At 34.5% G+C, this 23272-nt stretch overlaps 2 protein-coding genes and 1 pseudogene across 3 annotated transcripts; all 3 read right to left on the bottom strand.

Annotated features, from left to right (window-relative positions):
* Nucleotides 1-1767: 1767 nt before the first annotated feature.
* Nucleotides 1768-4249, bottom strand: LOC104785505 (elongation factor 1-alpha 1). The gene is made up of 3 exons (XM_087513110.1): nucleotides 4111-4249; nucleotides 3041-3527; nucleotides 1768-2935 (listed from the first exon to the last, which is right to left on the bottom strand). The coding sequence occupies exons 2-3, from the start codon at nucleotides 3500-3502 to the stop codon at nucleotides 2048-2050; spliced, it is 1350 nt and encodes a 449-aa protein (XP_087369236.1). The 5' UTR covers nucleotides 3503-3527; nucleotides 4111-4249; the 3' UTR covers nucleotides 1768-2047.
* Nucleotides 4250-16816: 12567 nt separating this feature from the next.
* LOC104785504 (putative membrane-associated kinase regulator 4) lies at nucleotides 16817-18044 on the bottom strand. Its single transcript, XM_010510723.3, has one exon. It carries the CDS (start codon nucleotides 17996-17998, stop codon nucleotides 17012-17014), a length of 987 nt encoding a protein of 328 aa, XP_010509025.2. The 5' UTR covers nucleotides 17999-18044; the 3' UTR covers nucleotides 16817-17011.
* A 2542-nt stretch (nucleotides 18045-20586) lies between these two features.
* On the bottom strand, nucleotides 20587-22846 carry LOC104785503 (exocyst complex component EXO70H1 pseudogene; annotated as a pseudogene). The gene has a single exon (XR_015598306.1). The product of XR_015598306.1 is annotated as an exocyst complex component EXO70H1 pseudogene (transcript).
* Nucleotides 22847-23272: the final 426 nt, after the last annotated feature.

The following is a 23272-nucleotide window of genomic DNA, read 5'->3' as shown; positions in this document are numbered from 1 at the left end:
TTTTTATCAGTCTTAACCGCCGACAACACATATATTTTCTATTTGAAATTTCCATATCCGAACAAGATCAGATTTAATATTATACATTAGTAGTAGCACTACATACAAAAACTCATTTGATCGCTTAACTAATTACATGTCTGATTGGATTCGTTTAGTAGTATCATTGAGATATATTATAATTGGGAGAACATTTAGACTATTTCTAGCTACAGGTGTTGCGTGTATAAAACATAAACAATACACTTATGTTTTGTTAAAAAAGAAAACATTGGTCAGTCTTATAATGAAATGTATCGTATTAAAATGTATTAATACAAGATATACGCATCTATAATTTATTCATCAATTAAAATGTATATACGACAAATTTGCAATGCAAGTCTGATAGGTCTAACAAAGAAAAATTATTTGTAACAAAATTCATCAAAGCATCAATAAAAATAATATATTTTTTTAATACCAATTTACGTGAATATACAAATTACAAAACATGTCAGGACAGTGATCAAGGGACGGTGTTTAATTTGTCGTAAAAGATATACGTCCAAACACAATAACACATAGTATACATAGCCAAGAGATACAATACAAGATATACGCATAAAGAAGATACAATACGTACAAAAGTGTTCAGAATAAAACGGTAACAGCACGCACATTGATCCATCGAGATGAAGCCATGTGCTTTGATTTTCTCCACACATATATGTAAAATTGTAAATGATCAAACACAGATTTTTTTTTTGTGTATTAGAATTTTGCTATCCGATCCTTATAGTTTTTAGAATTTGTAACCCAAGCACGATTAGTTCAACTTCAAACAATTACAAAGATAAGTGTTTTAACTTTTAATGTTGACAGATCCAATTAATTTCAAGGTGAATTTGTTTAATTTGGGAAGCATGCAACCATGTATGCTTTTATGCTTGTATCAATCCAGCATAAATACTTTAAGAGGTCCGTTTTAGACCAAATAGAAATTATAGGCTAAATACTCATAGAGCCCGTATCTTTACTTTCCTTTGCTAATCTTGAATTATGTTGTATGAACTCACCACTTTTCAGGTTTTATAGTTGTAATGGAAGTTCTTGTGTGTCCCAAAAAAAGAAGGCTAACTTCTTGGTTTACATAAACACAGTTTAACAAAAAAATCAAATGGGCCTAGAAAGGTATCGAAAACAGTTTAATGTGGACGTAAGAAACTTGGACAATCTTCCATAGTAAAGTTGTCATTTACTATTTTAATAAACAATCCACTATATCGTCACAAAATAAAGCAAAATTGGTTGGTGTAATACATATATAAATTTATTTTGTTAGTGGCGTTTTACATCGAATAGTAGCAGAATGTTCGAGTACTTTATGATTATTGTTCCCTATTGTTTGATAGGATAGTCTTGTTTGCAGGCCGGATCAGATTTCAAACATAGCCGTTAAGAAAATAAACAAACCATACAATGAAAGAGCTAAGTACCACATGAAGAAGGCCACTCATATCTCGTCGGTACATCTCAAGAAACCAATCCCATGATTTTCGGCCAGGAAAACTGTGTGAAGTTTCATCAGTTCTATGACTCCATTAGTTTGAGATCCGAATACACAACTTAAATGGGATGTTTAGCTTGTTATTAAATAATTTACATTCATAAATCTTTTGGAGTGGTAAAAACATTGTCAAATTATATGCTGCAATGCTAAATTTCATATGCATAGTTGCAATTTAAGGACGGGGAAAATGAGTTTAAAGATGATAAACATGGAGATGGAGAAATCCGACAAAGATAAGAGAATAAAATCCGCAGGAATGTCACAATAATCCATAAAAGGTTAAATTGGAAACACAATTTAAAGGAAAAAAAACAAAAAGCTCGGATGCGCTAAGTAGCTCCGCCACCTCCGATCAAGAACCCAGTTCCGGGAACAACGCTCTGACGGAGAAGTAACGAAGCTGTAACACAAACAAGCGACCAAATACCAAACTAAAGGAAACAAACTAACAACATTCTTTGATTCATCTGCGGATAGAGTTTTGATAATGGGAGTTCACTTCGCACCCTTCTTGACTGCAGCCTTGGTAACCTTGGCTCCAGTTGGGTCCTTCTTGTCAACACTCTTGATGACACCGACTGCAACAGTCTGCCTCATGTCCCTCACGGCAAAACGTCCCAACGGTGGGTACTCGGAGAAAGTCTCAACAACCATGGGCTTGGTAGGAGTCATCTTCACCATACCGGCATCACCATTCTTCAAAAACTTGGGCTCCTTCTCAATCTCCTTACCAGAACGCCTGTCAATCTTGGTCAAGATCTCAGAGAACTTGACTGCAATGTGAGAGGTGTGGCAATCGAGGACTGGGGCGTAACCGTTACCAATCTGACCAGGGTGGTTCATGATGATAACCTGGGAGGTGAAGTTGGCAGCTCCCTTGGCAGGGTCATCCTTGGAGTTGGAGGCGACATACCCTCTCTTAAGATCCTTCACAGCAACATTCTTAACGTTGAACCCAACATTGTCACCAGGAAGCGCCTCAAGAAGAGACTCGTGGTGCATCTCAACAGACTTGACCTCAGTGGTCAACCCTGTGGGGGCAAAGGTCACAACCATACCGGGCTTGATCAAACCAGTCTCAACACGTCCAACTGGCACCGTTCCAATACCACCAATCTTGTAGACATCCTGAAGTGGGAGACGAAGGGGCTTGTCAGATGGCCTCTTGGGCTCGTTGATCTGGTCGAGAGCCTCAAGGAGAGTTGGTCCCTTGTACCAGTCAAGGTTGGTGGACCTCTCAATCATGTTGTCACCCTCGAATCCAGAGATGGGGACAAACGGGATTTTGTCAGGGTTGTACCCAACCTTCTTCAGGTAGGAAGACACCTCCTTGATGATTTCATCGTACCTAGCCTTGGAGTACTTGGGGGTTGTGGCATCCATCTACAAACAAACATGAAGAGATATAACAACAGTTAGTGAGACAGAACACAACCAGAGAAACAAGAAATTACCACACTAGAGATATTAAAAGAAGATTTTGATTACCTTGTTACAACAGCAGATCATCTGCTTGACACCAAGGGTGAAAGCAAGGAGAGCGTGCTCACGGGTCTGACCATCCTTGGAGATACCAGCCTCAAAACCACCAGTGGTGGAGTCAATGATAAGGACAGCACAATCAGCCTGGGAGGTACCAGTAATCATGTTCTTGATGAAATCACGATGACCAGGAGCATCAATGACTGTGCAGTAGTACTTGGTGGTCTCAAACTTCCACAGGGCAATGTCGATAGTGATACCACGCTCTCTCTCGGCCTTAAGTTTGTCCAAGACCCATGCGTACTTGAAGGAACGCTTGTTCATCTCAGCAGCCTCCTTCTCGAACCTCTCAATGACACGCTTGTCAATACCACCCAACTTGTAGATCAAGTGACCAGTAGTGGTGGATTTACCAGAATCGACGTGGCCAATAACCACAATGTTGATGTGAAACTTCTCTTTACCCATGGCTGCTCGTCAAAAAAAAAAGAATCTGCAGAAAGATCAAATCATATTATTATTGAGTCAATCAACACAGTAGACATTATAAAATAATGAATATGGAAATACAAACAATCACAGTAAGTAAGAAGCTGCTATCGGAGTCGAACCGATCTCTACCACACCAAAAAATATGATGTGGTGCTCTAACCGCTGAGCTAAGCGAGCTTAAATTCATTCAAGGAACTCTACATAAACAAATCCGAGAGTTCTCACAACTTTGATTATCAACAAGGAACAATACAATTGTTAAGCCAATCACAAGACAAATCGATAATCACATACATCCTAACTATATAGTTTCACTCAGATCCAATTCGAATAATATTAAAAATCTCAGAACCAGATCAATCCGATGATCAAGAAATCGATAAACTATATATCAAAGACGAGATACTCAAAAAACGATCTACAAACGAACAAAAAAGCATCGAACCATAAGAGAGATACAGGTAAAGAAGAAGAATCAAACTGAGAGAAGAGGGTAACAACATGGAAAACGAACGACAAGGATCGAAAACGTCTCAGCAAAGGTAAGCAAAAGAGAAAGAAACAGATCGTTGGAAGACGCTTACCTCAAAGATGTCGAAAGGATTGGAGTGTGCAGCGGCTAGGGTTGAATAAGAATGATCTCTGGATTCCATTGAAACTTTAGGGTTTAACATAAATAATAATTTTATCATTATTTTGCAATTACGATTATGCCCCTCATCCGCCGACTATTCTCTTGGGCCTTGCTTTGAAAATTTAAATTGATGCACTCTACAAGCAGCCCACAACTTTGGGTTCTCTTGCCCCTTCCCTCCCTCTTAAATCGCCTTTTATGTTTGATTATTAATTTTTTAACTTAAGTTATATTTATCAATTTTGTTTATTTTGTTTAGTATTTAAGATTATATAACTGTATTTTGATTGTTAATTTTAAGATTATTGACTTTCTTTTGTAAATTTATGTAAACCCATATATAAATACTTAATAGATGTAAAAATATGTTTATAATAAAACTTAAGTAATAAGCATCAATTTCTTTTAATTTTTAAATAATAAGGTACATTGATTTAATGAAACATATATTTTAAAGGAAATAAAAATGCTTTTTTATTTTACAATATTAACTCGGATTATTAATTTGAATTAAGAAGTATGATTAAAATTTATAGCAAAACCAACATTACTTTTGGATGTTAAATAACAATACATGAGAATATATATATAGCATTATGAAATACATAAAAACATATGATATCATGAAATCAAATACTGGAATTGGTAACATAGATAAAAAAAATAATTAAAGAGTATTTAGCAAAGATGACAAAATATACATAAAAATTATTATCATTATTGTGATAGTAGTGATGTTGCTACTCGATGGTGAAATCTAGCTTCCAATAACCATAAACACATTTTGGAGACAATACATAAAACAAATCAAATGCATAGAGATAATTTAGTAAATAATTAACTTTTTCGATATTTTAGGTATATTATTAGTGTAATTGAATTTGATTTTCCACATTTAAAGTTTGATTTTGTGCAAATATGTAGAGATCAATTTTATAAATAAAAATTTAAATAAGCAAAACTAAATAAGTAGAACCCAAAATGTACTTCAAAAATGTATATATAAATAACACTATGTTTTAAGACTAATGAATAATTTACGTGGTATTATTCCGGTCATTTGGTTTTGTTTAGATATTTTATTCACAGAAGCCCTTTAGTTTTTTGATCAAAAAAAAAAAAAGAAGCCCTTTAGTTCTTGTAAGAGACATATATGGAGAACCTTTTTTCTATACTAGAGATTTTTATATTTTAACACGCTTCTTCGAAACTGTTATTTTACGCCAGTGATCAACACTATATCCGACTTAGACCATCATACTTGGATCAATAACAAAAAACTACGTTAAGATTCATTGATCATTTTGAATTCAAAATTAGTTAGTACGTATTCTTATGTAATTATTAAACCCCTCTTGTTACAAATGCCGGACACGTAAGTTCATGTAATATATGCATCAAAACATATATACTATGGTTTTGGTGAAAAGGGAACTTGACCTTGTATGTATAGTTTGAGTATATGTATGTAAAAAAGTTAATAGAAATTGACATAAAAAGAGACGCATTAATTTCATGTGGTCTACGGAAACGTAGCGCCGACTCTGAGCCGAACCTACAAGGGTTCAGCCCTCTTCATATTGCTTCAGCCTCAGGGAAATTAGAACTTGTGAGAGTTCTCCTAAGTGTTGGCCAGAAACGTGATGTCTGCTTCTTGAAGGACAAAGACGGTTTGATTCCTCTTCACAGCGCAGCGCAGAGAGGAAGAATAAAGAGCTGGTTTCCTCTTTCCCTGAATCTCTCGACGAACAAAGGGCTTTTCTTGAGACCCCTCTTCATGTTTCAAGTGGAAGTTACAGAGTTGTTGTTGCAAGAGATCAATAACCGTAACACATCGTGGGGGATCGTTAACCAGGAAAATCGAGAAGGCAATACAATCTTGCATCTTCAACACTTGGGAAACAGCTTCAGGCAAGTAGTTTCTTCTTCTTTACTCATCACTTACAAACCTAACCAAACTTTTATCTAGCTAGTAGTATATGTATATAAAACGAATATATACCATAGTTAAAAATTGTGAGATGTAAGTTTGTTAACTTTGACATGAATATGCATAAACGTACGTCACTCGACTCACTGCTAAGTATTTCAATATTATTGTTGTCTACAGATTGTGGAGATGTTGATAGGTGATGAAGCAATAATATACGGATCGGTAGATGTAAACAAACAAAACAGAAGCTGGTTAACACCAAAGGATGTCCTCGACGTGCTTATTGAAACTGAAGGAGGAAGTGTTTCTGAAATGCACAGGATTGTTCAAATCTTTCAGACAGCTGAAGCAAGGAACGCAATTGAAAAACGTAAAAACCTTAAACCAATTGACCCTAGTAGAAACCCTTTACGAATGATAAAGAGGTATCTAGCTAGACTACGAGATTACTAACTCCACACCTCTAACTCCACACTTGAAAAGCGCGAGACTCTATTGGTTGTTGTTGTGGCGATGAGTGACAACGTTTGCAGTGATTGGGACTGGAGTAGCAGCAGCCATGGCAAAGAGTTTACCTTCGTGATTAAGAAGCCTTTCATGAACCTCCGTAAGTGAAGGCGTTGTGTCTTTGGCCTCAATTTGGTTAATCAAAGGACCGGTCCATATTTGATTATTCAGATGCATTAACACTGTTATAAATAATCACATACAAATAATGAAATACATATCTCAAAAAGGATAGTTTTACTAGTAGTAAAATATCACAATAATTTTAGTCTTTGGAGTAGTTTAGAAAGAATCTTAATTACGACGTGACAAACAATTAATAAAACATCATATGCTCCTTAGTGACAAAATGTAAACTTACCAAATGTTACCGATGTGTTTGGAAAAATGTAAAGCTAATGGGTTTGCAAAAATGTAAAACTAATGTCACACATGCATATATATATATATAAGTACTATATGAAAAAAACATAACATAGTTTTTAGAGAAGTAGAACATAACATAGTTTTTAGTTTTGGTGTAGTGCTGTCTTCCTGCTCACTTGTGGTAGTTGGCGAAGGCCTTCATATGCATGCGTGAAGCCTTAAAGGTTAATATTTAATATACAGTAAAACATCTATACATTAATAATGGTCGGACCAAAAGGTTTTATTAATTTATAGTCATATTAATTTATCTATAAATTAATAATTATTATTTTATAATGTAAATTAATAATTATTAATTTAGAAATATATTTTTAACTGTTTAAATTTTTTAAAATTATGAATTGAGACAATTTTAACAAAATAAGATTAGAATATTGGATATTGTAATTTTTATAGTATTTGAATTGAAATTGAAATATTTAGAAATATTAATGAAACTAAATTACAAATACTATAGACAAATTCACTTATAAAAATGACATACTTAAATTCAAATTTATTTTAAGAATATCAATTGTTGTATTTTAATAGCCTATCAAACTATCAAAATGTAAATGATGAATATTTAGAAATTGAAAACTTTAAAACGTTTTAGCTATTTTTATGAAATGTTATAGAATATTTTATATTATTATAGTTTGAAAATACAACATAATAATTATAATATAAATATGAGGTTTAAAATAAACATACTTTATTATATCAGTATATATATATATATATGTAAATTTACATGATTATTAATTTATGATATTATTGAGACCATATTTTACCTAAGGATTTCAAAAAAAATATTATCTTAATATCTTATCGAATATTGCTGTTTTTTACATTGGCCCGACTTGGGACTAGCAAAATTTATTAATTTATATTGTTTATTAATTTAAAGAATCTTAAATTATAGAGTTTTTACTGTACCAAGTTTCTACGTCCATATTAAGCTTTGGATATTTCTGACGAATGAACTTGGGCAATCACGTCCATGGAATTTTGAATTTGGTTTTTGACTTTTAGTTACTATAGTACACTTGGTATCTATTTATAATTATTGCAATCAAGATTATAGATCTTTCTGTCATAAATATGTACTATTTTACATGACTATAATATACCTCAAAATTTCACACATCAACAAAATTTTAGCAAGGGGACAAAAAAAAAAAATTAGCAAGGTAAACCAAACTAAACCAATTTATTAATGTATAAGGAAATGAATTAAGGATTGTACGCATAAAAAACTTGAATTGAACCAAACTAAACCGATTTGAATTGAAAATTGGTCAACCCATATCTATTTTATGCAAATACAAACTTCCAATTTCAACAAGATTAAAAACTAAAAGTATTTTGCAAACAAAAATTCAAAACTGTTAGTACATTCTAACTTTGAAATTTGTAAATTAAATGATATCAACTTAATAGTAAATTTAATAAGGTAATAGGAAAGGAATTAATGATTGTGTGTATAAAAACTGAATATTAGACCAAACTAAATCGATTTGAATCAAAATTGGTCAATTCATATCTAATTTATGCAAATATATATATACAAACTCTCAATTTCATCAAGATTAAAAATTAAGAGTATTTTGCAAACAAAAATTTAAAAATGTTGGTACATTCTAACTTAAAAAATTGTAAATCAAATGATATCAACTTAATAGTAAATTTATTAAGGTATAAGGAAAGGAATTAATGATTGTATGCATAAAAACTGAATATTGACCAAACTAAGTTGAATTGAATCAAAATTGGTCAATTCATATCTTTTTTTTTGTTTTTGGTCAAAGGTCAATTCATATCTAATTTATGCAAATATCTATACAAACTCCCAATTTCAACAAGATTAAAAACTAAGAATATTTTGCAAACAAAAATTCAAAACAATAGGTACATTCTAACTTTGAAAATTGTAAATCAAATGATATCAACTTAATAGTAAATTTATTAATGTATAAATAAATGAATTAATGATTGTGTGCATAAAAACTGAATATTGGACCAAACTAAGTCGATTTGAATCAAAATTGGTCAATTCATATCTAATTTATGCAAATATCTATACAAACTCCCAATTTCAACAAGATTAAAAACTAAGAGTATTTTGCAAACAAATATTCAAAACTTTTGGTACATTCTAACTTTGAAAATTGTAAATCAAATGATATCAACTTAATAGTAAATTTATTAAGGTATGAGAAATGAATTAATTATTGTGCAAAAAAAAAAAAAAAAAAAAAACTTTTTTCATCGCTCCCAGACACGACTATCGAGGAGACTTTCCCATCTAAGTTTTGCAGCGCCGGTGAGGCTTCTGCTCGCCGGCGTCAGGATCTGCTCGTCCTCTCTCCTGCTCGATAATTTCTTGTTCTCTTTAGTCCGATCTTTTTTAAGCTTCTTCCCCATTTGTTTCCCCTTTTTAACCCTTTTCAAAACCCAATAAAATTTATCCCCGATCTACACCAAGACCACCGTATCCTCCCACTGATCTATCACTTACAGAAGAGTATCTCTTCGCAAATCTCAGGGAACATAGTTAACCACCTCTTACTTTGGCAATCTCTTATGAAACTAGGATTTTCCCCAGTGGACCTAGATTTCTTCGTCAACTCAAACCGAGACCACCGGCTGCTTCTACCGACCTCTCACTCACCGGAGTTGCTTTCTCCGCCATCTTTGGACAGCCGTCTTTGCTTCTTTCTATCTCAACAATCGGTTCAACAACTAGGATTTTCCCCAGTGGACCTAGTCACCAATGACGAATCTTGCCACGGCCATTGCAGATTCCCGCTGATCTATCACTCTTTGGAGATTTCCCCTGCATCGCAGACCTCTCCACAAACCACGGTCGGCCGTCAGTACCACCATCCTTTGCGGCTTCTTCTTGGGAACCTAGGGTTTTCCCTAGTGGACCTAGGTCCCAAATTAGGCACATTAGTGCAAAAACGATCCAAGCCCACTTATTCTTCTCAAGTTGGTGTAATTAGCAAGCCCAAGTCCACCTCTTCATCGTCCATGTCTAACCATCGCCAAGCCCTGTGCCGCGTACCTCTGCTCAATGGTCGAAGACTCCATTGGAGTAAGGTAACAATAGTGCTGCTTTGGTTAGACATATATCTTACTTGGAATCTGGCTTTAGCTATCTTTAGGTTTTTGAGGTTTGGTTATCAAGATATACGGATCTTTGGTCTCTGTTCTTTGATCTGCTCTAGCAAAAGCGGTATTATTGATCTTGAACGCCTTATGTTCAATGACGAATACCAGTTAAGCTGGTCACCTGATGATTCCAAGCATCTTCTCCTAGCAACCCCCTTCATAAGGATCCCATACCAAATAGTATCTATTGCGTTTTCCCGAAGTGATCCAACCCTTATGCTTTGGGAATCAAAGCAACCCTTAACCGACTACATAACCATAGTTCTCGGAATCTTCGCTGACCTATTACTGCGGGTTATCACCCTGGTGGATATCGATGCTTTGACTCCTTTTTCAACGTCACAGAGTCAGATGACCGTGACCACTCAACTGTCCTTTGAAGCTCTCGAGGATGGCCTGTCATTGTACCTTGATCTCACATGTGCCATTAGACTTCCAAGCTCTTGGTTCATAGCTCTCTTGGATCCTACAATTGATGTTTTCTTCTTTTCATCTCTTGGCATTGGGGAATGCCTCTTGTATTGTTCTTGTTTTGTTTCAAACTTTGGCTCTTGCTCATTCTCTGCACTTGTAACGACTTTAAATTTTGATTGAATGAAGCAAAGGGTTTTGACAAAAAAAAAAAAAAAGACCAAACTAAGTCGATTTGAATCAAAATTGGTCAATTCATATCTAATTTATGCAAATATCTATACAAACTTCCAATTTCAACAAGATTAAAAACTAAAAGTATTTTTGCAAACAAAAATTCAAAACTGTTGGTACATTATAACTTTAAAAATTATCAATCAAATGATATCAACTTAGTAGTAAATATATTAAGGTATAAGGAAAGGAATTAATGATTGTGTGCATAAAAACTGAATATTGGACCAAACTAAGTCGATTTGAATCAAAATTGGTCAATTCATATCTAATTTATGCAAATATCTATACAAACTCCCAAATTAAGCAAGATTAAAAACTAAGAGTATTTTGTAAACAGAAAAAAAAAAAAAAAAAAAATCAAAATTGTTGATATATTATAACTCCGAAAACTACAAATCAATGTTATCAACAAAACTTCAAAATTGTTGTACATTCTAACCTTGAAAATTGTAAATCAATGCTATCAAATTAATAGTAAAAATTTATAAATGTATAATGAAAGGAATTAATGATTGTGTGCATAAAAACTGAATATTGGACCAAACTAAGTCGATTTAAATCAAAATTGGTTACTTCATATCTTAATTTATGCAAATATCTATAAAACTCCCAATTTCATCAAGATTAAAAAACTAAGAGTATTTTGTAAACAAAAAAAAATCAAAATTGTCGATATATTATAACTCTGAAAATTACAAATCAATGTTATCAACAATAATTCAAAATTGTTGGTACATTATAACCTTGAAAATTGTAAATCAATGTTATCAACTTAATAGTAAATTTGTTAAGGTATAAGGAAATGAATTAATGATTGTATGCATAAAAACTGAATATTTGACCAAACTAAGTCGATTTGAATCAAAATTGGTCAATTCATATCAAATTTATGTAAATATCTATACAAACTCCAGAGTATATCCTCTTTCTCCCAGGCACGACTATCGAGAGACTTTTCTTCACCACGTTTTCCGGCGCCGGCAAGGCCTTTTTCCGCCGGCGTCGGGATCTATTTGACCAAGCTCTAACTCATCTCTTCTCTACCTTTCTTAGTGTAATCTTTTTTAAGCATTTTCCCCAAATTTTTCCCCTTTTTATCTCTTTGAAAACCCTAATAAACTCTGACGCAGATCCCACCAACGACCGCCGGTTGTCCCTGCCGCTACTCCATTCACCGGAGAGGTTCTCTTTGCAAATCTCGGGCTCCAACCTTACTCACCCCTCACTGTGGAATTTTCAAGTGGAACTAGGATTTTCCCCAGTGGACCTAGTTCCCATCACCGATCCAAACAAAGGCCACAGGATGTTCCCGCCGTTATGTCACGCACCGGAGTTGCTCTGTGTAGCACAGACATCTCCATTACTCTCGGGAAGCCGCCACACCTTTGCTTCAGCTTGGCAAACGTTTGTAAAGTTAGGATTTTCCCCAGTGGACCTAACTATTAATGGCGACACTTACCACGACTACCCCTTGGCGCTGCCGATCTCTCACTCGCCGGAGAAGGTTCACGCAATGCAGATCTTCTCGCAATCCTCTGGCGGCGACCAGCCAAGACATCCTTTGCCTCTGAATCTAGGGTTTTTCCCAGTGGACCTAGATTTCAGATTAGGCCCATTAAGTCACAAAAGCCCTAAGTCCTTTAGTCCATCCCAATTATGCAATATTAGCAGGTTCAAGCTCACTTCCTCATCGTCTATGACTCGCCTCAACCAAGCTCTGTTCTGTCTCTCAGTAATCAATGGTCGAAGACTCCATTGGCGAAAGGTAACACCAGTTCCATTTTGGCCACTCATATATCTTGTTCAGAACCTCGCTTTAGTTGTTGTTAGGAGCTTGTGGTTTGAGTATAAATCTTTGCGGTTATATAGCCTATGTTCCTCGATCTGCTCTAGCATAAGTGATATGTTTGGCCTTGAACTCATGTTCAATGACGAGTATCATTTAAGCTGGTCATCTGATGTTTCCAAGCATCCTTCTATCACCAAACCCATCATCTGGATCCTGTTTCAATTGACCTGTTATGCGTCTTATCGAAGTGATCAAATCCTTAGGCACTGGATGGTAAAACAACCTTGCCTCGACTTCAAAACCATAGTCGTCCGGATCTTTGCTGGTTTGTTATGATCGGTAGTGCTTCTTGCCCCGATGGATTTCAAAGCATCGATTCTTTTCTCAACGACTCAGCGTCTTAGTATTATGACCGAGACAAAATAACTGTCCTCTGAGTTTCTCGAGGATGGGCTTTCGACCTACCAGGATCTCACATGTACCAAGGGGCTCTCATGCTCATGGTTCACAGCTCTCTTGGATTTACAGTCGATGAATTATCTTTCTAACCTTGTGGCATTGGGGAATGCCTTCCTTTGTATTACTTTAAGCTCTGAAACTTTTGCTTCTTGTACTTGTATCTGTTACTATCCTGAATGAATGAAAGCAACTGGTTTGACAAAAAAAAAATCTATACAAACTCCCAATTTCATCAAGATTAAAAACTAAGAGTGTTTTGTAAACAAAAAAATAAAAATTGTTGATATATTATAACTCTGAAGTTTACAAATCAATGTTATCAACAAAAATTCAAAACTGTTGTTACATTTTAACCTTGAAAATTATAAATCAATGCTACCAACTTAATAGTAAAATTATAAAGGTATAATTAAAGGAATTAATGATTGTGTGCATAAAAACTGAATATTGGACCAAACTAAGTCGATTAAAATCAAAATTGATTACTTCATGTCTAATTTATGTAAATATCTATAAAAACTCTCAATTTCATCAAGATTAAAAACTAAGAGTATTTTGCAAACAAAAATTCAAAACTATTGGTACATTCTAACTTTAAAAATTGTGATTCAAATGATATCAACTTAATAGTAAATTTATTAAGGTATAAAGAAATATATTAATGATTATGTGCATAAAAAACTGAATATTAGACCAAACTAAGTCGATTTGAATCAAAATTGGTCAATCCATATCTAATTTATGTAAATATCTATACAAACTTCCAATTTTATCAAGATTACAAACAAAAAAAAAAACAAAATTGTCGATATATTATAACTCTAAAAATTACAAATCAATGTTATCAACTCAATAGTAAATTTATCAGTTTACAAGGAAATGAATTAAGGATTGTGTGAATAGAAAAACTGAATTGAACCAAAATTAAACCATTTGAATCAAAAATTGGTTAATCCATATCTATTTTATGCAAATATCTATACAAATTCACACTTTCATCTTAAACATCTTCTAATTGGTGGCATAAACATTGAACAAGCCAAACTTAACCGAATATGAACAAAATTGAGCTACTAAAAGTCTAAAACTGAATTTCTTATGAGTAAAAAAGAATAATTTGTACCGAACAAACCAAACCAAATCCAGTTTTGTGCAATTAGATCAAATCAACTTAAATCTATTACAATATATATATATATATATATATATATATAATCAAGAGATTTTTGCAAATAAAAATTAAAAATAGTCGGTACATTCTATCTCGTGATAAATGCAAACCAATGTTATCAACTCAAATAGTAAATTAATCAATCAATGTATAAGGATTGTGTGCACAGAAAAACTAAATTGAACCAAACTAAACCGATTTTAATTAACAATTGGTCGAGCTAAAAAATTGAATGGTAAAACAATTCTTATACCAGTATAAACCAACTTAACCGGGACAATGAACCGTTATGCGATTCAGTGACCAAATGTTGAAATGGATGGGTGGTGATGGTTGCATCCACGACGGGTCTGTGATTAACCCAATGGCTAACCCAGCTCTTCTCTTCACCAATCCATGGCTTCATTCAACCACTCTTGGCTCTCTTCTCCATTAGCCGATACTCCCTCTTTCTTCTTGCCTCCATCTCAACACCAAAATCCTTGAAACTCTCAGCAACTCGTCCTCGCCGGATCCCATCAAGCTAGCTTTGAAGAAAGCCGAAGCTTATAAGAAATCGAAATCAGAGGTAGAAGAGCGAGAAAAAAATGCCGGTGATGAAGAATTGCCGGTCTCTGTTAAGGCTGCTATGCAAAAACCTAATGATTATAAGAAAAGGAAAGAGCTTGGAACTGATGTTGTCGAGGAACCTAAACCCAGTTCAGTAAATACTAAAAACCATATCTTTTTTGTTCAAAAGTATTTGCTTGAGTTTGTAGTTCAATGCATTTTCCCAAAAGGCTTTAGTATCATTCATATGGGTTGATTTTATTGCAAAGGTTGGTTTTTTTTATTGAATTTAGAAGTTTAAGTCCTTGACTATTAGCTGCATTGACGGAGAATTGTTGTTTATGTTAGATATTGAAGTGCTTATTCATGGTGTCAATATCTGCAAAGTTAATATTTATTTGATTTACATATGTTAATATGTAATCAAAACATGATCCGGAGAGTTTGGTTTAATTCAGTTTCTTTATCAACCAAAATAATAGAAAAACAAAAACAAGAAAAGAAAAGAAAAAAAAAAGAATAGTTTGGAGACAAATTAATCTTATTTTAAGGCTTTGATTTGAAAGTTTAAATTGATGCACACGCACTCATCAAACACACAAAAGATAGGCTAAAAGCAGCCCACAGCTTTGGGTTCTCTTGTCCCTTCCCTCCCTCCTAAATCGCCTTTTACGTTTGATTATTAATTTAACACTATGTTTTAGGATTAACGAATAATTTATGCCGTATTATTCTGGTCATTTGGTCTTGTTTTGATATTTAATTCCCAGAAGTGTCCTTTAGCTCTTGTAAGAGACATATGGAGAACTTTTTTTTTCTATCCTAGAGATTTTTATATTTTAACACGCTTCTTTAAAATGATTATTTTACGCCACTGATCAACAATATATCCGACTTAGACCATCGTACTTGGATCAATAACCAAAACTATGTTAAGATTCATCGATTTTGAATTCTAAACTAATTGGTACATATTCTTATTTGTAATTATGAAACCCCTCTTGTTACAAATGCCGGACACCTAAGTTCATGTAATATATGCATCAAAACATACTATGGTTTTGGTGAAAAGGGGACTTGACCTTGTATGTATAGTTTGAGTATATGTATGTATAAAAGTTAATAGAACTTGACATAAAAAGAGAACTTTACAAGGAAACTGAACATCAAGAAAGGTGTAATTAGCTAGACTTCGGAACTCGACCTAACTCTAACGTTGCTGTGTACGTCTACGTCATCATGTCTTGTAATGATGCTTTACACTATATATACTATGAGTTTCTCCATTGATATATAAAGTATTTGTTTAAAACCAATTTACACTTGTTTATATGAGTTTATGGAGCGAAGTTGCAATCAGCTTTCTGAAAGCATGGATCCATGTTTCCCGATATATCCTCCTTTTCAACTTTAAGATATGAACCTTTCTATGGTGATAGCGACGGTCTGACTCTGAACACTCGTGTTTAGGGAATCATCATTTCAGACAGTCTCTCAATCACTCTCCATTAAATTATACAATATATTCTCTTTTTGTCAATTAATTATTTTTCTGTAATATATCATCACTACTTCAGGTGATTTTAACATGCAACATTAAAATGAAAATATATGTTTAAAACTAGAGGTATTATTGCACCATTTTCACAGGCATGGAAATGAATTATTTGATGTTGTAAACTTTTAAAACATATACAATACAACAAAGTGATTTTTGATAACTTCTTTATAAACTGTTTGTGCCTTTGTGGTGTAATGTACTTTTAGATTAGTATTTATATATTTAGATTGTGGAAGAATTAGAAAAATTACATGGAAACAAGCTGGACAAACGTCATAAATATGTATTATTAAAAACCAAATGATTTTATATTGTAGAAGATTAACATATACACCATTTAAAAAAAAAAAATCTTTGATATAATAAAGTTTACCACATCAGAATTTTACAGGAGACATTTGCATTGATTTACAATCCAAACGTATTTAGTCGGATCTTAAAAAACCTCAAATCAACAAATTACATGAGTTGTATCTAAAAATCGCTTCTATTCATATTCAATTTATTGGACATGAAAGGAGCATTGGCAATTTATGAGATCTCACAGTAAAACAAAGAAGAAGCAAAATACAAAAGAAAACAAAGAATTTATTCTCTAGCTCTCTCAGTCTCACTCTAACTCTTATTTAATCATGTTCAATATCCTTACTTAGCCCCTAAACATCTGAGCCCGTTCTTGATCATCCCTCGCTGCGATTCTTGAAGCTGACAACGTACAGAATCCGACCTCATTAACACTATACTGTTTCTGCTTCTGCTGCTGTGATTGCTTGCAATGCAAGATAGCTCCTTGTATAGAATTCTCAATCTCAGAACTAGAACTCGTACTTCTCTTCAAAAACTGCAATGGACGAAACCCTAAACTATTCGATGACTTGTTGTTCGGACTCTTTGCAGGTTGTCGTCTCATAGAAACCGAAAACGATCTTCTATGGCTCCCGGAAACAGAACCATTACTCTGTTTTTTAGGTCTCTCGGTTTTGGTTTGTCCAAATGGCTTTACTCGTGTATACCTCAAAACCGAATCTTCGTCTGCGACTCTCGCAGCGGAAGAAGCGCATGATGACTCATCAGAACAGCTAGTTTTACCAAAGAAAGATCTTAGATAAGCTCTCGAAGCTTTAATCTTCGTTCCAAGACTTGATTGTTTGATCAATCTCAGTTTCTTGGTCAAGGATTTCTTCTCCTCCTCCTCCTCCTCCTCCACTGAATTTGAATAGTTAAGGAAATATACTTCAGGGTTAAGCTCTTTACTCACTTGACAAGACTCTGCCGGAGAGACAGTGCAGGACTCGAACGGAGTGTTGCTTGTCACCGGAGTTGGAACCGTCCCCGTTGCTAAAGGTGTGCTGTAGAATTCGTCGTCGAAAGTGTAATCTTCTAGAAGCTTCTGAACCATTTGGAGACGAGGAGGAAGGTGAAGAGGAAGAAGCTTGCCTTTGTAGAAGAGTTCGTCAGCGGGAGAAGTGGTTGTGTCTATCTCAAGAGCACAAAGATGAGACATTTGGAACTCGAACTCTCGAGGGTCGTTGTTGTTGTTCAAAGTTTTGCGTACTAGGTTTGTGAAAGAAGTTACTTCCATATCTATGTAATCCTCTTCTACATCACTGTCGTATCGATCTAGATTAGCCGCCATTTGTTTTTATGTTTCTTTTGTGGTATGTTTGAGTGATTAGAGAGATAAGTTGAGTTATATTAGTCGAAGAGGTTTGCTTTTATATATGTAAGAGAGAGAGACAGAGAGAGTTAGGTGTTGACTGGTTCTCCCGCTACCTTCCGCAAACGCTGCGTTTGTGGCTGGTAGCGGTTGCTAGCGATTGGAACCAATCACACAAAACGCTCCCAATCGCTCCTAATCGCTCCCAATCGCTTCAAACCACTGAATTCCAAAAGCTGCTTCCCGCAAGCGTTTGCATTTGCGGGCGATTGCGGTTTGAATTTTTTATTTTTTATTTTTGTAAAAAACTTAAAAGAAATCAATGATAATGAATTTTTTTTTGTTATATCTTCTATCTAACTATTTTACTCATTAAAGATGGAAGAAAATGAAGTACGGATACGATTGCAGAGATTATAAAATAAACAATTAGAAGAAAATAATATTCCAATTAACAATAATCCGAAAAACTTGATGTAAATTTAATGGCACATCGCACATAAGTTCAAAAAAATCTAAATAAATATAATATTTCATCAAAAATTTAAGAAAATAAGATTATTTGTGAAAAGTATTAAAACAAATCACCAGTGACTCTTCTCAACTTTCACTTGACCATTCCTACCTATGCAACTACTGACCCACGATCTAAGAGAAAAGAGAAAAGATCTACGATCTAAAGCATATGTTTTGTCATTTATCAAATTACTTGATTAAATTTTTGGTGAAAGCCAAATGCATAAAGGAATAAGTATTTCAATATGAAATTTATTTGTTTTTGAATAATTATTTTAGTCTTTTTTAATAAATTTTAATTATAAATTAAGTTTAATAAAAATTTTGGTTTTTTAAAACATTTATATATTATATATCACATTTATTATGTTCCAACCGCTATTGCATCCGCTGGTCAACCAGTCGTAAACCTTCCGCAAACGCACCAATTTTAAACCGCTAAACCAGTCGTTTAAAACGCTTAATAACGCTTGAAACCGCAATCGCCCGCTTCCGCAATCTCCCGCAACCGCAACCACAACCGCAGCGTTTGAACCAGTCAGGCCCTTAGTGTTAGGTTTTTGATTTGGTAAAGAGGGTACAACTATGGACCGTATTGTTTTATTTCACTTGCTTATATGATAAGAAACTACCAATTAAATAAAACAGGATGTAATAAAGTTCGAATGAGTACCATGTATTCCGAAATGGTTTCTTGGATGGACCATAAAACATGTACTTAAAATATTTTCTAGAAAAGATTAGCAAAGTATCCGGGGTTTTTCGAAATATCCTACTAATTTGTTGTACTCAATATAAGATGATGGGTCAACTAAACAAAGTATTTAATGTTTGAAGAATGAATTGATTGGCTCTAGAAAGTTAATGGGTTCAACATCGTCAGCAATGGTGATTAGTACTTAAATTTATGAAAGAACGAATAGAGAGACAAAGTTTTAGAATAAAAACAAAAGTATCCAATACATACAATACTAAAGTATTGGTTTAATAATCTATCTTATAATTATGTTACTTATTGTGTTTCCCACAGATGTGTGTTGGTTTTTGAATTTGTTTTAAATCAGCACAAGGACGACGATGAGAGACAGTTTAATTTATCTTGGTAGAAGCCCACATGTAAGCTATTTTCTTCTGTCTCATTGGTTTACTCGAGCGATGAAGAAATGTATAAACACTAAGTGTGATTCAACAATATGATTATGTCGTGACCCATATGATACATTGATAAATACGAAGAAACTTAAATATAAAGACACTGTAATTGTTTTATGGTTTTTATAAATCCTACTTTAGAGTTTTGGGCAGGAGTCACATCTCATTGTCCTTTACGATGTTCAAGACATGTTACTAGATTCCAGGGGTTTAGTTTCTCTACCTTTTTTTGAGTTATCCATCTCCATGATTATAAAGTTTTTTTTTATCTTATGATCCATTAATTGAAATTTGAAGGAAATTATGTACATACCCTGTGATGACATAAATACACTAGAACTAAAAGCAAATTATACCGTGCCACTAATTTAATTACGTTTTTATTTAAGGAATAAACCGGAAATTCAATTAAACCAGAAACGATCAACCCGGTCTGACCGGTTTCTGCGACATTTGTTGGAATTACCGGTTGAACGATTTGTGAGTAAAATTGGTTATCTCTATCTCGCTTACCGGCTTACCGGCTTACGCTTAGACAGAGACGACGACGATGTCGCTTTGGGCATGGCCGTTGGGAGTGTCCATGCCGACTACTTACGTTTTCCGGTACTATTCATTCGTGTTTTGACAATGCTGTATCTTTGATTTGTGTTTGCGCATTCTTGTTGTTGATGCAAACTTAGGATTTAGTAGAGAAATCAAACGAAATCGATAATAGCAATTATTTGAGCTTTGATTCTGAGTTCTAACACGTCTAAATTGTTAGTTTGGAGTTGTTGATCTCGATTTTGGTTAAAAGTTTCGATTTTTTTTTGTAATAGAGAATTGCAGGTTTTGTTCTGTTATTGGATATTAGATTTTGAGTTTCTGGAGATTTTATACTTGATTCTAGACTCAAATACTCAGATCAAGAAGTAGATTCTATATAAGTAGGCTTACACATAATTTCATATTTCACATCCTTTTTTTAAGTGATCAAGATACTTAAGCAAATGCTCTAACTGTGACCTTTTAGTTTCTTACACATCCTAGTGAGATACAAGATGAAGAAGACAAAGAAGTAGAAGAGCCACTAAGTATTGGTCTCCCATGGAACAAGTCTGAGAGATAATTCTCCAAGTTATCTGGCTTTAACCTCACCAGCATCTCTATGTTTCTCTCCTGGCTCAACGTTGGCAAGTACTTACCGTAAAACTCTCTGTATTCCGGTACTATTTTCTTTGCTATGGATACCTTAAGCTCGTCCCTTAGCTTTGCATCTGTTATCACACATGATGATTGTTTTGTGTAAGCTTCTTCGAATACCGCGTGAAATCTCTTGAAATGTGTTTTGGCTTCCTCTGGTGATAATACTGTTGTGTTGGATCTCTCTGGTAAAGATATGTATACACTGGACCACGCTGCGATCTCGTAGTTTGCAGCGTAGCTTCTGAGTTTTGTTTCGTGCTTTGTGAGCCAATCGTCTCCGAGAAGGTTCCTGAGGTGAGTTGAACGAACGGTGTCAACCACGAACTGAATGTTGTTCACGAGGAAGAGGTAAGAGAGTGAAACGTCCTTGTAACTCTCTGCTTTGATGTCTAGTTTGCATAGGAAAACAAGGATGAGCCATGCTAGTTGGACCGAGACTGCGTGGTTGTTGTTGTCCTCATCTTCTAAGATTGGAGCTGTGAAATAAGATTCTAGCATACGTGTGTTTCTCTTAAGTGGATACTCTTCTAGGATCTCAGACAACACACGGCTGTATTCAGAAAGTGATGATATGAAACTCATGGTTGATCGAGTCAGCTTGTGAACCCCTCCTCCTGCAGTTAGTGCTTTTGAAGAATCCTTTTGTATTGTTGACTCAAACTCCGTGAGACTTGTGTGGATTGAGTCCTTGAGTTTCTTTAGCGATGAGAGCACCAGAGTTTTAACAGCAGCTACTGAATCAAAGTGAAAAATCAGTTCTATGTCTGGCCTAAGTTCAGAGATTGCTGCATAGAGATCCATCAGCCTGAAGATCCTCTCCGGCGATGACTTCTTCTCCTTATTGGCAACGAGTTCAGGGAACTTGAAAAGATTGATTCCTGCTTCATTCGCTATCTCGTAAAAGCAAGACTCTCTTATTGTACTCGAAGCAGAGAAGACGTAATCACAGAGAAGTTTTTCTCCTCGGAGAAGTGTTATGACTCCAATCTTTGCAGCTTTGATCCAGTTCTTGATCATAGGCTCGAGCACGCCCCAGTCCATTCTGTTAAACCGTGAGATCTTATACTTTTCGATCCCAAGTAAGTGTAGCCCTTCATCTACAATTGACTTTCTGATCAACTTATATCTCTTTATGCATTCTTTACCATATCCACAGCTGATCATGGTCTCTGCTATGATCTTGAGGTCTGACATCACAAGTGCTGCAGCTTTTTCAACCTTACTGATTGATTCACCAGCTTTCTTCAGCTCATCATCATCATCATCATCATCATCAGATTGCATAACATCTTCGAATTCTGAATTGCTTGAAACTGAGGATTGACTAGAGACAGATTCAGGATGAAGTTGGTCACGGTTCGAAGACAGTATCTGGAAGAACTCTTGTTCAAGCCTGGCCATACCGATCTGCATCAGGTGCTGTGCCTGTACTAGCTTGGCAGATTGAGAGTGCTGAGAGATGAGAAAGTGCATGGCTCTGCGTAAGTCACGGATGCATCTGATGAATTCTTTGGCCTCTTTTCTGCTGTGACAAAACAAAGAGATGATCTTTGTGTAGGATGGTGAGTTCGGATCCCACTTCTTGATGATTGATTCTGCGGCCTCCACGGTTTCCTCCATCATCGACTGAGAAAAAGTCTGATTGAGAGGAGAAGCTGGGAGAGAAGTGAATGGAGAAAGAGAAGAAAGGATAGATTTAGGAGAAGAGGAAGAGAAGATAACAGACTTTGCTTTTTTCGCCATTGATGAGGTTTTTACTACTCACTACTCTTCTTTCTGATTATGTTAGAAGAGATGATTTATTGTTCAGTGGAGTTGCTGGTGACTTGTACTGTCTTGATTATCTCTGTAAGGTACACATGTAACATTATATAGAGAGATGGTTCCTCAAATGTGTGAGTTAAACCAATGACCAATACAAAACCTTTGACTGGCTTTCTCTATTCTTGCAAGTTTTAAAAACTCAATATTAACTAATGTTTCATGTAGTTTCATACTTGTGTAATAGTTGACCGAATATATTATCTTTTATTTTTGTTTCTTAATCATTCGATTATCAATACTTTGAAATGTAAGAAAGTCTTGAGATACAAGAATATTATAGTGGCTTTGAGTCTTTTGACTTGGCAAAACTTTCGAAATTTCGATGTTTTATAAAGATATATAGGATGATGTAGATTGATTGACGGTTAATTAATATTCCCTCTGTTTCATATTAAGTGTCATTTTAGACTGATTATTTTGTTACAAAATAAGTGTCATTTTGTATTTCCAATGTATATGTTTGGTAAATTTTCCAATTTTATCCTTACTAATTTAATGTATTGACCAATAGAAAAATTAAATAATTTATTAATAAAGAATAAAATAGAAAATTTAATGATTTTCTTAATATGT

The sequence above is a fragment of the Camelina sativa genome, chromosome 5 (genome assembly GCF_030686135.1).
Source record: "Camelina sativa cultivar CO46 ecotype springtype chromosome 5, ASM3068613v1".
Taxonomy (NCBI): Eukaryota; Viridiplantae; Streptophyta; class Magnoliopsida; order Brassicales; family Brassicaceae; genus Camelina; species Camelina sativa.
The sequence above is the reverse complement of the archived record's forward strand: the minus strand, read 5'-3'. Positions and strand labels throughout refer to the sequence as shown.

Excerpts from the sequence above, each read along its gene's own strand:
- LOC104785505 (XM_087513110.1), bottom strand. The coding sequence starts at position 3,502 with ATGGGTAAAGAGAAGTTTCACATCAACATTGTGGTTATTGGCCACGTC. Across the intron at positions 2,936-3,040 it reads TGATCTGCTGTTGTAACAAG|ATGGATGCCACAACCCCCAA; the intron begins GTAATCAAAATC and ends GTTTGTTTGTAG.
- LOC104785504 (XM_010510723.3), bottom strand. The coding sequence starts at position 17,998 with ATGGCGGCTAATCTAGATCGATACGACAGTGATGTAGAAGAGGATTAC.